Source organism: Cryptomeria japonica, chromosome 8 (genome assembly GCF_030272615.1).
Source record: "Cryptomeria japonica chromosome 8, Sugi_1.0, whole genome shotgun sequence".
NCBI lineage: Eukaryota > Viridiplantae > Streptophyta > Pinopsida > Cupressales > Cupressaceae > Cryptomeria > Cryptomeria japonica.
Genome location: NC_081412.1, coordinates 158,352,206 through 158,368,975, shown reverse-complemented (window position 1 = coordinate 158,368,975; position 16,770 = coordinate 158,352,206). Strand labels below are relative to the sequence as shown.

The 16,770-nt window shown below is 37.0% G+C and overlaps 1 protein-coding gene across 3 annotated transcripts in view; it reads left to right on the top strand.

Annotated features, from left to right (window-relative positions):
* The window catches only part of LOC131044816 (protein unc-13 homolog), a 193,899-nt gene that overhangs the window by 91,192 nt on the left and 85,937 nt on the right, over positions 1–16,770 (top strand). For all 3 annotated transcript variants that reach the window (XM_057978251.2, XM_057978253.2, XM_057978252.2), the window contains 3 exons: positions 5,547–5,732; positions 5,874–6,032; positions 6,541–6,633. In XM_057978251.2, the coding sequence (XP_057834234.2) occupies positions 5,547–5,732; positions 5,874–6,032; positions 6,541–6,633 (438 nt within the window). The remainder of the gene's footprint in view (positions 1–5,546; positions 5,733–5,873; positions 6,033–6,540; positions 6,634–16,770) is intronic.

Genomic DNA, 16,770 nt, shown 5'->3' with positions numbered 1-16,770 from the left:
AGTCAAAAATCACGCCAAGCAAGCAAAAGACCACGATTTGACTTAGCACATACTTTTGTTGAATAAAATAATATCACCCATTTTAAAAATGGCATCCCTTTCCAGACATAACAATTCGCCTAGCACTTAGGAGACATTATGCGCAATTTCCAAAGTCATTAATCAATAGTAAAAATAATCAAATTAATTAAATATTAAAACTTAGGATAAGGAAATAATATTTAATTACATCACTTATGACTCCAATACTGATTATTAACAAAACCAGGATGAAGCTGAGCAAGGAAGACCATTGAATTGTTGCAGGATCAAGACCCTGTCCACTGCCACAAATAGAAATAGTCCATATTGCCGCTTACTAAAAATAGTAAGTCATGAACTACTGCTCCAAAAAGCATGATCTTCGCACCTAGTGACAGAGCATGGAGAGCTCAGTAGGACAGTATCACCAAAACAACCAACCCCTGACTTACTAAAAATAGTAAGTTCTCGCCTCATTAATGTTTGACCCTCATTCTTCATTCCACATAGCCTACGGGTCTCAAGAATAGGCCAATGGACCACTGGAAGTACATCAACGAGAAGGGGACATTACAAGTACTCCCCAGAACTCTTCCAAACTCGCCTTGCGGGTCAGTGGCAAGTAGACTTGGCTAGTGATAGGACTTGCGAGTTTGGTGAGTTCTGGAGTGTACTCACAAAGTCCTCAAACTATGGTTGGTAGTATGTAGCATTGTTAGAAACCAAGCAAGGTGTGTCAGAAAAAGCCTATCAAAATGGAGAAATTTAGAAAAGTGAGGGTGTAAAATTCCTTAACCGAATTTATTTGTAGGGAAAAGAAATATCACAGATCAAGCAAAAGATTGCTAATAAAACATAAAGATATTGAATCTTTGAATTTCTGGAAATTTCATCACACAGTTCTGTTTTAATTGCAACCTTCCTCTTGCTTGATTCACAACAAATTTATACTTGTTCGATATAATAGGGGAATAATTATTGACCATTTCAAATAATGTTCCTAATTATGCAAATGAAAGGAAGTGAATATGCAGTTTGCAACTGGTAAAGATTTTAATATTTGTGCACCTGAAGCGTTCATAGCCAAGTTGGCAATTCGGTGTTGACTCAAAATAATACACTGAAACGGCTCTTTCCGGAAACACTGAAGCATTCACAACAAGCAATCACAGACGCAAGACAATTTCTCCATGGTTTTCACAGTATATGAATTAAGTCGCGATATCGGGTTTGTAGTTTACTGCGTTGAATAGACAAGCCATGCCTTAGCCCCTCGATGATGTTAGAACAGATCCGCAATCCTTCGTGTTTCGAACTGTCTATGCAATGGCTTGTGGTTTGTATATTGGCAAATAAGCAACTCGATACCTCCCAGACGGTTTGTATATTGGCAAATAAGCAACTCGATACCTCCCAGACGGTTTGTATATTGGTAGATAAGCAGCACGATACCTCCGTGCCTGAAGAATGACAGGATTATATCAATCCGAACCTGTTCGTGCCGTTACTTCCTCTGTTACGATCCCGCCATGAATATAATAGCAATAGAAAAAATCCCAATTGGCCAATTATTATTGATGAAAGGAATACTCTGTATTTCTTATCGGAAACTACAGAGATGAATATCAACTCTCTTTTCCAGTTATCAAATCTAATGATATTTCCCCCTCCTTCATTGCCAACAGTGCCTCCATTTAAAGTGAATTTAGAAAGGAATCCGTTCCGTGAGGAACTGTTTGGAAACCAACCCGATAACTTATTCCATTTCGAAATAAACAATAGTTTATTAGCTTATTAATTAGTTTATATTAGTGAAGAAATACTAATATAAAATAATTAACCTGAGAATAATTTATTTAATTATTAATTAATTTATATTAATGAAATGGATAATTAATATAATATTCTAGTTGAACTTAAACTAGAATTTATTAGGGGACATTACAGAGGGCTAAGAAAAATCCTTAGACTGCCTTCTTGCAATTCACAATCCATTTTCTCTTGATATAAGGATTATACCACAATGCCGAAGGATGAATCACTTGTTCGCGCATACACCACTCTCTAATAATGCAAACACAACCTCGATTCCAAAATTACATGACAATATCACCTATTTATACAATTCATCAACCTTGATAACAAGGTCGGCTAAACCCTCAACTCACAATTACAAAATTACATCACACGATACAAAGATCGACCATCGGACCAATATAATGATATACATGACATAACATGGACCTAAATCAAATCTCCAAACACGCAATACTATCGAAAATCACGCCAAGATCAACCGCAACACGCTACACCACCAGGAATACCATGTAACACGAAGAACATCACCGGATCAACAAAATCACCAACAACTTGCACAACGATCAATACGGATCATCAAAACAAATAGGACACAATTAGGAAACACCAACAAGCACGTTAGAATCATCAGTAACAGTTGCACCCACACCACTTACCAAATCTTCATCGATCAACATTTGAACTTCAAGAACACTCAAACAACCACAACTGTCACGAAGAAAGATAACTTGCAGAGCACCAAATCACGAACCATCTGAAACGAAGATACACAAGACCATCTTAAGCAATCTCCCAAAAACTTAGCTCAAGATCTGATTACACCGGAATATATCGGAGGAAATATTGAACTCTGCAAAGCACTGATCAGATAAACAAACTGCAAAACCGGATCATATGCTATGATCAATTAAGCTTCCCGGATCACCAAAACCAGTACAGAAGAATATAGTGATTCTATAAATACTCCATACACCAAACCATAATCCCAATAAACCAATCTGCAATCACCGGAGCAGGAATATGTTGACATCAATGACAACAACATATCCTAGGAGCAACAATGTCCAACATACTTTTCTCAAACTTGCACCATAGATCAACTGATTGTCGCATATACTTTTTCGCACATCATTCCACTACTGTTTCGACAACCCAACAAACTTATTATATATCATCCGAATCAACAATAATCTCTACTAGGTCAGCCAAAGGAAAATGTAATATGTACATAGCATCAACCCAAAATATATCTTTTGGAAGGTAAAGAAGACGTTGGTTCACACCAAGTCCACACACCTTCCAAATATCACCAAAAGACTTTACATGCAACTACGGACCAAAACGCATAAGCCAATACAAACCGATTTGCTTATCCCAAAGCATCTTAGTTCGGACCTAAAAACAGAATAAGCGGTCCTCCACAAGAGAATCACAATACCTTAGGAATAATAACAAATGATCTACAACATCCTCAAAACAATATCGAGACATGGAAAGCAGTGTATTGCTCCGCATACTCCTAGAATCAACACCAGAGCTGATAGACAACAAAGTCGCTCACAAATCAACCACTCAAACCACTGGAAAACTGAATTCACACTGCCAAAACTATTTTGCAATAGCAAACATGACTATCTGAAACATATCGGGTGCAAATACATATTCCATACCACGGTACTGCTCACTAGAACAGTCAGCAAAGCTAACATCAACACTTCCGGACCAAACGAAGAACATTAGACTTCTGGAACTACTTCATATCATCATTTTAATTCATCCAAAAGACACAACAACAAATTGCCAATGACTCTCTGTAGCATAACATCAATCAGATGGGCATCTGGACCAGCAACCAAATGCAAGTAAACATCAGAGTAAACATGCTTAACCATACACTTCCACTACACATCACTTCCAACTAACACAACAATACATCCATACTATTACAATAATACATCTGGACCAGCAGCACCAACATCCAGACCATTAACAAGTTTGACAAACAGGTTTGATATCAATGACAACACACACAAATATCTAACAAGATACTCATTTCCAAGTTTTCTCCATGAATAGAGAAACGTTTTCTTGCATGTTATTAATGCAATGTAAATCTGATAAATGAGTTACAACATTTTTAAAATGATCATTTTTCCTTACATGTGGATTTATGCAGTATAATTTTGGACCATTGAGCATGCTGTGTATTTTGTACTTGTTCCCTATGCATTTTATGCTTAGATCAACTCCTTTTTGCTTCTATTCATCGTCACTCTTTAAACAAACAAAACTCTTTACCAACATTTTAAATTTTTTTTTCGGATACGTTTGCAGTTTATGATTAGTAGTATAAGCAATGAACTGTCTTATATACAACTTATTAAGTGAATTACTGAGCTAATTATGTATATTTACCCTCATTTTGGACCCTCTGCAATGATGTCATTATCAATTATATTAAAGGTCATTTGTCCAGTTGGTTTCTTTTCAATCCAGTGACATACCTTTGGGGTTAAACTTACTTTGGATACAATTGTGAAGTTTATATTCTCTTATCAAATAGCACCTTTAGTCTTATTTAGGACAACTCTAGGAACATCCTCTTGGGTTTAAGCTGAGCCCAAAGTGTAGGAGAGCTTATCCACTCTTGTTTATTGGCTTTTAACCCTCCATAATCTATAGATGGACCTCTATTTTTCCTTCATGAATGACAAACCTTGGCCTTGAAGGTATAAGTGTGTTCTAGGAATTTGGAGTAGCAGTTTTGGTACCTAATAGACTGTTGATGATAGATCCCTCAAGCTATTTCATGGTTACCCAAGGATCATCCTACTTGTCCACATCACTGATAGGATTTAGGTACAAAATAGGTGATTGCACAAGATTGCTTAGGCTAGAAGGGCCTCATTAAAATCATTACTGAGAGCCTGTAACATCCCCAAATATGGATAAAGGGAAAACAACAATATCTTCAAAATATGCAACAGAAAATTCTGAAATTTATTTGCAAATAAATAACCCTTAAGCAAATTCAGATCTAGACTCATAATATTTATATAATATTTCTGCTAATTTAAAGAAATTTCTGAATCTTTCTGAGTATGAAAAAGTTACATAAAACACTCTAAATCGGCCCAGAATTTTCAGGAATAACTTACATTCTTTTTTTTTATTATTTTTCTGAGATGAATATGATCAGCACTATGCAAATTTATGTTCAAATACCTTAAAAATGTCTTCAAAACCCTAGGTGCTTTTACCAAAACCCTCAAAAAACTAGCACTAGGTCTCACAATGACATCCCACTTGTCCTTACAGATGTTGGCTTCAATGATGCTCAGAAACATGCAGCAATATTGCTGTTATCTTTTTCTCTGTTCTGCAATAGTTTACTGCCTCTGATATTCTGCTTAGAGGCTGTTGATAATTTCATTAATATACTTTATATCTGATGCAATCATGGCTTTTATGAAAGAAATTAGGCTATTTATGCTTGCCTGGGAGCTTTATCAAGACAGTGAATAATATGTTCTTTTTGTTAGACAAAACATATTACATCATAAAGTCAATGCTAGTCATGATTGGCTATTGGAATCGATTCATTACAAATAATGAATGTTTCTATTACTGAGTATGAAGGTTTCAGTATTAATTGTATTGTACTTGCAGAATTGAAATTTGTAATACTTACCAGTGAGATTTTCCAGGTACTAGAGTCTGTTGATTCTAAATCAGAAGCAGCTCATGAACATCCTCTAGCTGTTCTTGCTGAAGATGTGAAAGCACTTGCCAAAAGAGAGTCTACAATATATGCTCCTATTTTATCTCGCTGGAATCCTCTGTCTACTGCTGTTTCTGTGTCGCTACTTCATAATCTTTATGGAAAAGAGTTGGTAGTATTCTATGGAATTAATATGATACATGTCTCAAATTTCATATTTTATACTAGTAGAGTAGGTTATGTGATATGATGACCATCTGAAACAAGGCCAATCTATGTCATATGAATTCATGCTTTTATCTTTGTGATTCAGAAACCATTTCTTGATGGGGTTTCACATCTTACGGAGGATGTTGCATCTGTACTTCCAGCAGCTGATACCCTGGAACAGTGTTTAGTAGAACTACTTTCATCTGTATGCAAAGATGGAGATGCAGATAGTCATTACAAGCAACAAATGCCCCCCTATCAGGTAAATTTCTTATATCCTCTTTCTATTAAGTGATTGCCTTTTCTGGTCTTATATATTGTCTATTTCTGTTGGCTCTACAGTTATATTTTCCACACATTTTTTTCTGCTCTCATCATTATATAATGTTGAAAGATAGTATAATATAAAATATGTACTGTAAGTGGTCCATTCGTAATGCTCCAGGAGTCTAGTCTTTGCCGTTAGTCATTTGCTAATACTACAATATAACATTCATGGAGAACTTGATTCTGTGGAACTGAGTATGGGACGGTTGGTTTGGTCTATGAAAAATGTAGTTCTTCATAGACACTTATACTTAAAAGTGTAGATTCTTCCTTTTAATCATGTTATTTGGTAGAATAATTGCAACTGCATCTTGCTTTGAATATAACTAGATGTTTCTGCTGTCATATATTGGTTTTGTTTGATGGACTTGGGTTTAACTAAAGGAACACAGCTGGTACTTTTCCATTTTCATATATTTGTCTTACGTCTCTCTTGTTTGCAGATTGAGAACATATCTGGTACTTTGATTATGCGGTGGATAAATACACAGCTTGGCAGAATTTCAGAATGGGTTGAACGAGCAATTCAGCAAGAGGTATGTATATGGTTTTCAAAATGTATTTGCAAATTGTTTCTTGTTGAAAAGTATAGAACAATCTATAGAGTTATGAACAGGCGGCAAAATTCCATGCAAAAATAATGCTTTATATAAGCTAGCTTCCTGATAGTACAAACAGAAGCTGAATAACAAAATACTGACCAATGACTGGTTTCAACTTTAAATTCTAGGTATAACAAGTTGCTTATTATTAAGCTAACCTAAACAGAAAATAGGTATAGCTAACAGCTATATGTAAATGTGTATTACCCTATGTTACCAAGTTTGGCAAGTATGCCCGCTGTTTCGACTGGTTCTGTATGGGTCCACCTATGGGTACGGCTTCTGTCTGTCATGAAGAACTTTAGCATCTGCTCTCTCTGTTTGATCGGCTTTTAACGTTATAGTATTTCTTAATATTATAATATTTGATATTTATATAAATAATACATTATATATATAATTTATCTATATCTATTTAAATTTTAAAATTTAATCTATATTTATAATTTTAGACTTGAGTATTTTCATTTTTGCAAATTCTGAGTGAGGTGTTTAAATATTCTATTTGTTGGCAATTATGAGCATCACTGTTCTTATAATTTATGATTTTGAATATACCGAAGGAAAATATTTTTTTCCATACTATCATACTGGGTTCTGGTTCCCATACCCACACCTGTACTCGAATAGCCAACTTAGGTATTATCTAATAGCTCCCTAATGACTAAACTAGATGTATGTTCAATCTTATCTGTAATTTGACAAATTTATCTCTACTAAGCAGTTTAGTCTACAATCTGCTCCTCTATAGGACAATAATAAAGATAACATCTTCATTATCAACTATCTGGCAGATGTAATAGTAGTGAACTTCAATATGTTTGCTTCTGGCATGATAGACTGAATTCTTCACAATATTGAGGACTCCCTGATTGTCACAAAAGAGTGAAGTCAGTATAGTGCACCAAGTTGAAGATTGACCAAGATCCTATTCAACCACATCACTTCAAACCCAGTAGTAATAGCTGCCTTATTTTCTGCTTCAGTTTGATCGGCTATTCTCCTTCTTATAGTATTTCTTAATATTATAAAATTTAATATTTATATAAATAATACATAATTAAATATAAATATAACTATATCTATAATTAATATATAATATTAGATGTATGATGTAATTCATATTGAATACAAAAAAATATTATATATATTAATTATTTATTATGTTATATTTATATATAACTTATCTATATTTATTTAATATTTATCTATAATTATTTAAAATATGTTTACTGTTTATCTATATTTATAATTTGAGACTTGAGTATTTTCATTTTTGCAAATTATGAGTGAGTTATTTAAATATTCTATTTATTGGCAATTATGAGTATCACTGTTCTTATAATTTATATTTCTGAATATACCAAAGGAAAATATTTTTTTCCATACCATGGTACCGATTCCGGTTCTTGAACCTGCACTGAACCCATACCTGAATCGGCAACTTAGATAATATCTAATAGCCACCTAATGACTAAACTAGATACAGCTCCAATCTTATCTCTAAATTTGACAAATTTATCTCTACTAAGCAGTTTAGTCTACAATCTGCTCCTCTAGGACAAATAAAGACAACATCTTCATTTTCAACTAACTGGCAGATATAATAGCAGTGAACTTCAATATGTTTGCTTCTGGTATTAGACTGAATTCTTCACAATATTGAGGACTCCCTGATTGTCACAAAAGAGTGAAGTCAGTATATTGCAACCAAGTTGAAGATTGAACAAGATCCTATGCAACCACATCACTTCAAACCCAATAGTAACAGCTGACTTATTTTCTGCTTCAGTGGAAGAATAGTGTAATTGTATGATGTAACTCGCTCTACCATGAAACTACCCCTGATCTTAGAGTAAAGATATATCTAGTGGCAGATCTACAAATCTTGGTTCATATATTTGGATCTAGTAGGCTATAAAAATAAGCCAGAATTAGAAATATTCACCTGTAGCGCTGTTTCAAGTTACCCTTTTTGTCCCACATACCTTGGGGATCATTCGTCTTCCATTTTGGGAGAAAATGAGGAAAGGAGGAATGTTTTTAGTGTAAGAGAAACAAAAAAGTTGGAGCATTGGAGGTCACTATGGGCCTCATGAATCTCAGGTCTGTTTTAGGCCCAAAAAGGGGCCCCTAATGGCATCAAAAACTGTAATTGTTTGTGTATTTGGATTGCTCTTGAAAAGTTGACTGATTTTAAAAGAAAAGTCATCTCATTTCAAGTTTGCTTGCAAAAGTTATGGCATCAAGAAGATGAAGAGGATTTCACTAGCTCATGATATCTGTGGGTCACATTTTTGGCTGTTGCAAAATATTTTTACACTTGCCACAGTTCTGATAAGGCTATGATTTAACATAGGTTGCAGGATGGAAGAAGAAGATATGGTTATAACATTTAAAATATTGCATGGGTATATGAACATTTTATTGAGACAATCAACATCACATCTACAAGTGTTAACGTGAAGTTCGAGGATTTATGCAACAAGCTCTTGCAGCAGGATAGATGGAATAAGTAGTTTGGTAGCAACCATGATACAACAAGTGTGGAACATACCTTTACAACCAAGGACAAGGGAAAAGGCAAGTGGCCTCAATAGAAAGGTCAAATTTGAAAATATCATGTCATTATTGTGGTAAACTTGGTCATATGAAGAAGCATTGCAAAAAAAGGTTGGCTGAACAAAATTTCTACCAGGGAGGGTCTCCACAAAAGGCTCATGTTGTAGAGCATTCCAAGTAGGAGTCAGCCTTTGGCCAAACGAATATCATGTCAGTCAAAGTCTTTTGTGTGGTACGTTGATTCTGGAGCATCTTGACTTTTCACACATAGGAAAGATTGGATTCAGTGATCTTCGGTGGTGTTGATGAGTATATAGTTGTTGGCAAAGGGAATGTGCAAATCACTTTTGGAGGAAAAGATCTCATTTTTCTCAATGTGTACTATTGCCTAGAATGGAGCTCAATTTGCTTTCAGGAGTTAGATTATGCACCATTGTCCCAATTTGGATGTCATTTTTAACAAACATAAATGCTATATTGTTGACAAGGAATCCGAGAAAACCATTGCTGTTGGTTTTGAAGATCATGATTTGTATTTGCTTGTTGCTACTGGAGAGGTTCAAGAGCATGCATTGGCAGCCAAGAGTGCATCAGGTATTGGTACACTATGGCATTAGTGGTATGGTAATATCCACCTAAACTACCTTTGAGTTGGCTCAAGATAATATGGTAGAGGCCTTATTTGATGTACAACAACAAATATAGGGTGTTCGTGGAGCTTGCTAAGTAGTGAAGCAACACAAAACTTTTTTTTCAGATCGATAGGCTTAAAGAGCTTCTAGAGTCCTACAATTGATTCGTGCAAATGTTTGTGGACCAATGAATACAACATTAGTCACTCGTGCAAAGTATTTTTCTTGTTTGTTGACGATTTCAGTAGGAAAATGTGGGCATTTTTCTTGAAGTTAGGTGTGTTTAAGGAATTTCAAATGTTCAAATCATTAGTTGAGAATGAGTCAAGATGTGACATTGCAACTCTTAGATTTGATAATGGAGGTGATTTTTATTTGAATTCATTGACTTTTGTGCTAAACATGTGTAATGTCCCCTTCCTAAGAGCATATCATTTCTAGCAAGGTTAGCCTATCATTAGGGTACCCGTAGGCTAATACAGTGGATAGGGTGCCCATTCAGGGGGCTTGGTGACCTTTGGGGAGGTTTATGATGAGTTTCAGGAGCTCAGAGCCAATTTCCTATTTTTTTAGGAGGGGTACCTAATTTTAAGGAGGAGACTGGCAGTTCACCTGTTGAGCTCCCGAAGCTTGTGGAGCTGTGCAGGGGCTTAATGAGCCTCAGTGTCAGTTTCTTTTTTTTTTAGGAGAGTCCCTATTTTTTTGGAGGAGACTAGCAATTGGCTTGCCTTATTTAGACATCACCCCGAGAACAGTTGCAACATCAGTCTCTAGTTGGAGAGGTTAGGTGATGGCTATAGAATAAAAATTGAAATATTAAAGTATTAGCTTTAATATTTTAATTTAAATAAAATAAAGTGATTACTTAATAAAGTCACTTTATATTATTATAATAAAGTGATCAAATAAAGGGGCCACCAAGGGGGTACGTACAACCTAGGGACATATAGGTTGATTTTAAAAACAACTTAATAAATTAAATAAAGGGTCATGAAGAGGTTTGACCCAGCCTTGGAGGAGATTATATTAAAAGTAATGCAAATTATATTAGTAATAAAGTGCTAATAGAAACCCTAAAGTGTACACCCAAGTTGGGAAGTGTTGACATGTTTTTTATGACTACGTCTAACACAAAATAAAGTTACCAATGGTCACTTCACTCTCTCTTGATCAAAGTTTAACCGTATGCTAAGATTGCAGAAAGTTCAAATGGCTAACTCCAAGGTTCCTTTATGCTACGAACGTGACTCAGTTGGCTGATGTGATTGCTGGTAATCCAAGGGGCCTTACGTCTGGATCGTTCTTTCACTTCTTTGCCATGACGTGGAACTTCATCATCGGATATGGCAATTTTATGATGCTTGTGCTTTGAACGAACTCAATAGGAATGAACAGGAATTTAAAGGGGAAAGAGTTAGAAAGGCCTAAATCTACTCCTAAGGTGAGTTTTTATGAGTTTAACTCGCAGCAAAAACTCGCCGAGTAATCTGCAAAAACTCGGCTAGACTAAAAAAAGAGGCCCAAACATGTCAAAAAATTATCAATTTTTGTTTTTTCAGGCCAGTTTCATTCTCTTCATCAGAATATACACATGAAATATAACATTTAAGTATAAGTGGCATTTCAATATGTCTTTTTCCTTTCTTATACTTTATAACACCCGACGCTTGGCAAGTCGAGCCGAGTTGCGAGTAGTCCAACTATGATATCAACAGTTAATGCTTTGGTGGACAAATTCCAAATAAACCAAGTTTTGCTTTGCCAAGTTTAACTACAACTCCCTTGTTTTGGCGCCCTCCAAGTTGCTAGGGCACAAATCTACCTAAGCCAAGGAATTCACAACTTTGTTATCCTTCCCCGACCACTCCACTTTGGTGCCCTCGTGAGGAGTAGGGCGGATTTTTCCATGTGTATACGAATTCATGATTTCCTTTCTTCTTCCTAACTTAGGTGAATTTCTAAGCGTCTTCCAGATCAGGCTACCATATATGGATTTGCGGTGATTTCCCCGACAGAGACAAATTTCTCGAGCTTTCCACTTCAGGAATGGGCTTCCAATACTTAGCCAATTTTGACTTATTCTATCTGCTTTCAAACCTTCCAGATTTAGGAGTAGTCATGAATGCTTGATCTTCATTGCCTGCTTGAATGGTCCTGTTAGAAATAAACTTTCCAAAAATAGAAACTTTCAGAACGTCAGCGTTAGACCCCAAAACATGACACATGAATGACTTACTGTAAATAGAAACTTACTAAAATCAGAAATTACTAAAAATAGTAAGTTTGATTTTTGGTAAAATGAAGACATTCCGAGGCTCAATAAAATCCCTAAAAAATAGGAACTTTCTAAAACTAGAAAGTTACTCTGTTTTCACTCAAATTTTATCGGGAGGCTCCTCGAAGGGTCCTGATTCTAGTTCCATGTTCAGTTTTTCCAAAGCCCTAGCAGAAACCCCTAAAATATAGGACTAAAGGCAAAAACGCTAAAATTGATGAAACAAGCCCTAGACTTCACCAAAATCACTCAAATGAAAAGCAGACTTGACCAATTCAACCCCCCAAACACCTGCAAAGCAAAGAGACTGGAGAGACTGCTGCGAAAAGACCCAAAAAACAAAGCCAAAAGACCGAAAGGGCCTAAAAAGAAGGGGGTCCCCATTTGCAATTGGTCGATGTTGTGAAAATGTTGCAACAGGAAGGAGATAAAAGAAGTTTGGGGGCTTCATTTTATTCATTTACAGGTTATTTCGAGCTTTAGCTTTCATTGGATTTGGAGCTTTGGAGCAAGGGTTTCAGCAGATTGATTGTCGAGACGAAATCCTTCAGAATTTGGGAGACCTACAGGAGTGCAATACCTCCCATGGGTCGGAATTAGCACTTTCTGTCAGAGGAATTTGTAGGGAAACATTATTTTTCAGGGCGCAACAGCCAGGAGGTCAGGGAACCATTGAAGTTTTCAGTCAAGAAGCAGATCTGAGTCATTGTTAACACCATTCATTAGCACATTTGATATTTTGCAGCCAGCCATACTTATTTGGGACAAAGGTCAGCAAACCCTAGTTGGGATGTGAGGGTTTGGAGGAAAAAAAAAAAGAGCAGATCAGATTTGATATAAATCTGATAATACAGATCAGACATAGGAAAGGACACCTTGAGAGAGATCAAGCTCAACCATGGCAAATTGGCTGTCCCAGATTTGTAATCAGACATGTACCTGATCATTGTGGTATGTAACGGGCAAAATTTACCTTAATTAATTCATAAATTCATCTATTGGATGTATGTACTCGCTGTTCTGTTTGTTTCAGCATCCCCTTTCATTTTGTTGTTTCGTTATTTTTTCATCTCAAAAACCCAAGTAAAAACCATAAAAAAATCAGAAATTGCAAACTCAAAAGGGGAAAAAAATCAAGAAAACACATCAAAATGAAAAATTAGAAAAAACAGCTTAAACAAAAAATTCAGAAAATCAGATTTCTAGATTGGGGTGAGTCATTGTAGTGGTATCAGAGCACAAAATTTCCTGCCATCCTGTAAACAAAAAACCTTTGATGAGTGATAAAAAACATTAGAACTATTCCAAAGAGACAAAACATCAACAATGGCAGCCACCATCAATTCCAGAGGGTGAGACAACTTTTGGTATTATTGGGATCCACAAGACAGATTCTAGTGATAGTCAGGGTAGTACAGGTACCATAGTCGAGAAGGAAAAGGAAAGGGCTGGGTCAATCAACCCTAACACTAGGATTGAGAGGAAATTTGATACTATGATGGATATGATGTCTGAGTTGTTGGGACAAATGTCCAAGCAGTATCTTTGGCAGTAGGACCGCCCTCAACACACCACCTATATTGGTGAGACTATTAGGACACATGGTGATAATGGCCATAATAGTGGTTTCAGAGAGCGCACTACCACTATCAGTTCAGTTTCAAGACCTCTACAATTTGTCTTCAACCAGCGTGAGGAGTCATCCACTTGACAAGGCTGAGGGCCTAAACCATAGGTCTCAGCAACAGAGGAGATCCGACACCATTATATCGAGTATATGACCTTGCCGCTGGAGGTCAGGGAGTTATTGACTCTTGATCAGTTCATAGGACAAAAGATACTCAGGGCAGGTTCAGTTGGTAGAACAAATCATAGAGTTTCACATGGTTATAGGGATTTTTAGTATGTTGTGGGCAAGTTGACCTAGCCACATTATGATGGAGGAGATTGGTGTATAGCTCGGGCTTGGGTGCAAAAGTTCGACAACTACTTATCTTTGAGACCCATGACAGAGGATGAGGCGATTAAGTTCGCTACTCTGCATCTGGATGGCATGGTTCATGAGTGGTGGTATCACGGTTTGGTTACTTTGGGACATTTCTCGATTACATCCTACGATGAGTTCACTAATAAAGTCATCGATCGTTTTGATTGAAAGGATCTGGAGATGTGTTTCAGGGAGCTTGCCCAACTCAAGTAGTATGGATTTTGGAGATTTACATTGCTGATTTTTAGAGGTTGTCAGTGATGGTGTCTAACATTTCAGAGAGGCGGTTGATTGTACTTCTCATTGAGGGGCTTTCAGAGCCTTTACTTGGTTGGCTTAAGGCCTTTGATCCACCGACCTTATAGGAGGCCATGAAGAAGGCCAGGAGTATGGAACTTGCTGCCCCTAAGAGCAAGTTCTTGTCCAAGCCTTTCACAAATAATAAGGACAAGAAACATTTTCATAAAGGATCGGACCAGCAAAAGAAACCATTCCAAAAGCCTAGTGATGAGACACTAAATGACTTGAGACACAAGAAATTATGTTTCAAGTGCAAGGATCCATGGGATCCTAGTCATAAGTGCCCTTTGAAAGGGAAAGCAAACAAGATGGAGTATTGTTCAGCAGATGAAACTAATTCTGAAAATTCAGATCAGTGAATTGAAACAAGTGAAGCAGGAAGTGCATTTGAGGAGTTAGGGAAGGAACAGGAGGATGATAGACCCATTGCATAGCTCTCTAGTATTCAACGAGAGGGTTCTTTTAGGATTTGGGGAGTTCTTGGTGGATACGTGTAATCACTTTGTTGGATACAGGTGCTACACATAATTTCATCGATGAGGGATTAGTGGCCCGAAGAGGGCTTAAGACTGAAGTATTTGATGGTTTTAAAGTGAAAGTTGCTGATGGTTTCACTCTCACATGCCATGGAATGTTTCCCAACTTGACTGTCTAGTTGAATGCCTGTATTTCAGGCTTATTATTATGTGGTGAGTATGGGAAAGATGGATATTACATGAGATTGGGGAATTCTACCTCAACGTGCACACTATGGAGATGAGGTTTGAGATGGATGGTAGAAAACATGTGTTGAGAGGGATGTCAGATGCGAGTCTTCATGTGGTTTCCTTGAGGAGGATGGAGAGATTGATCAGACATGATCAGGTAGAGTGGGTTGCAGAGTGTGTTTCGATGCCTACAATAGTGGGGTAGTAGAAGCAGGATTATTCTCCAGACATCTAGAAGCTCCTATGATATTCCACTTGGTAGACCTCCAGATAGGGGCATAGAGCATATTATTGAGTTAGAGGGTGCCAAACCAGTTATCATTACCCCATACAGACACCCTGAGTGGCTTAAGGATGAAATAGAGAAAACAATTAAGGAGCTACTCGAGATGGGTCATATTCAGCCTAGCAAGAGTTCACTTGCATCAACATTTGTATTGGTTAAGAAGGATGGGACTCTTCACATGTGCATTGACTATAGTGCCTTGAACCAGAAGACAATTAAGAACCAGTTCCCCATACCTCATATTGATGAGCTGATTGATGAGTTACACGAAGCATGTTATTTCTCCAAGATTGATTTGAGATCCGACTATCATTAGATACGGATGAGAGAGGAGGATGTGGAGAAGACAACTTTTTGATGCCATTGTGGACACTTTGAGTTCTTCGTTATGCCCTTTGGCTTAACCAACACACCAGCCACATTCCAATCCTATATGAACAGGGTTTTCTCGCATCAGTTGAGGAGGTTCGTTTTGACCTTCTTTGATGACATTTTGGTATTCGGCTGGACTTGGGGAGAGCATTTGAGACACCTAGAGGAGGTGTTGGGCATTTTGGAGAGGGAGTCCTTGTACACCAAGGAGTCCAAATGCGAGTTTGGGATGACAGAGTTTCTCTACTTCGGACATATTATCAACCCAGAGGGAGTCAAGGTTGATCCAAATAAGATTTGGGCTATCATTGATTGGCCTCCACCCAATAATCTCACCCAGCTTAGGGGATTCTTTGGGCTTTGTGGTTTCTATAGACGCTTTGTCAAGGGGTTCTCATAGCGGGCGTCACCTCTCATAGACCTGATGAAGAAGGGGGCCTTTATTTGGAATTTTGGATAGAGTAGACACAACATTGTTTTGATTAGTTTAAGCAGTTGATGAGCTTGTGCCCGGTTTTTGCTATACCCTATTTCACGAGTTTATTTGAGCTACAGTGTGATGCCTTAGGAGAGGGGATTGGTGCATTATTAATGTAGGACAAACATCCTATAGCATTTGGGAGTCAGAAATTGATGGGGGGCAGAGCGAAACTGTAGTATATACGACAAGGAGATGTTTGTCATTATGCATGCGTTGGCTAATTCAGGCAGTACTTGGTGGGGAGAAAACGTGTATTTAAGACAAATCATAATAGCCTGAAACATTTCCTTAGTCAACGAGACCTCAATGATCGTTAGTAGAAGTGGGTAAGCTACATGCTTATGATTTTGACATTGCTTATATGAAGGGCAAGAAGAACATTGTTGTTGATTCCCTATCGAGGAGACCCCATTTATGCTCTATTGGGGAGATTGTAGATGATTGGCGAGGGTTGTTTTTTGTTGAGTAT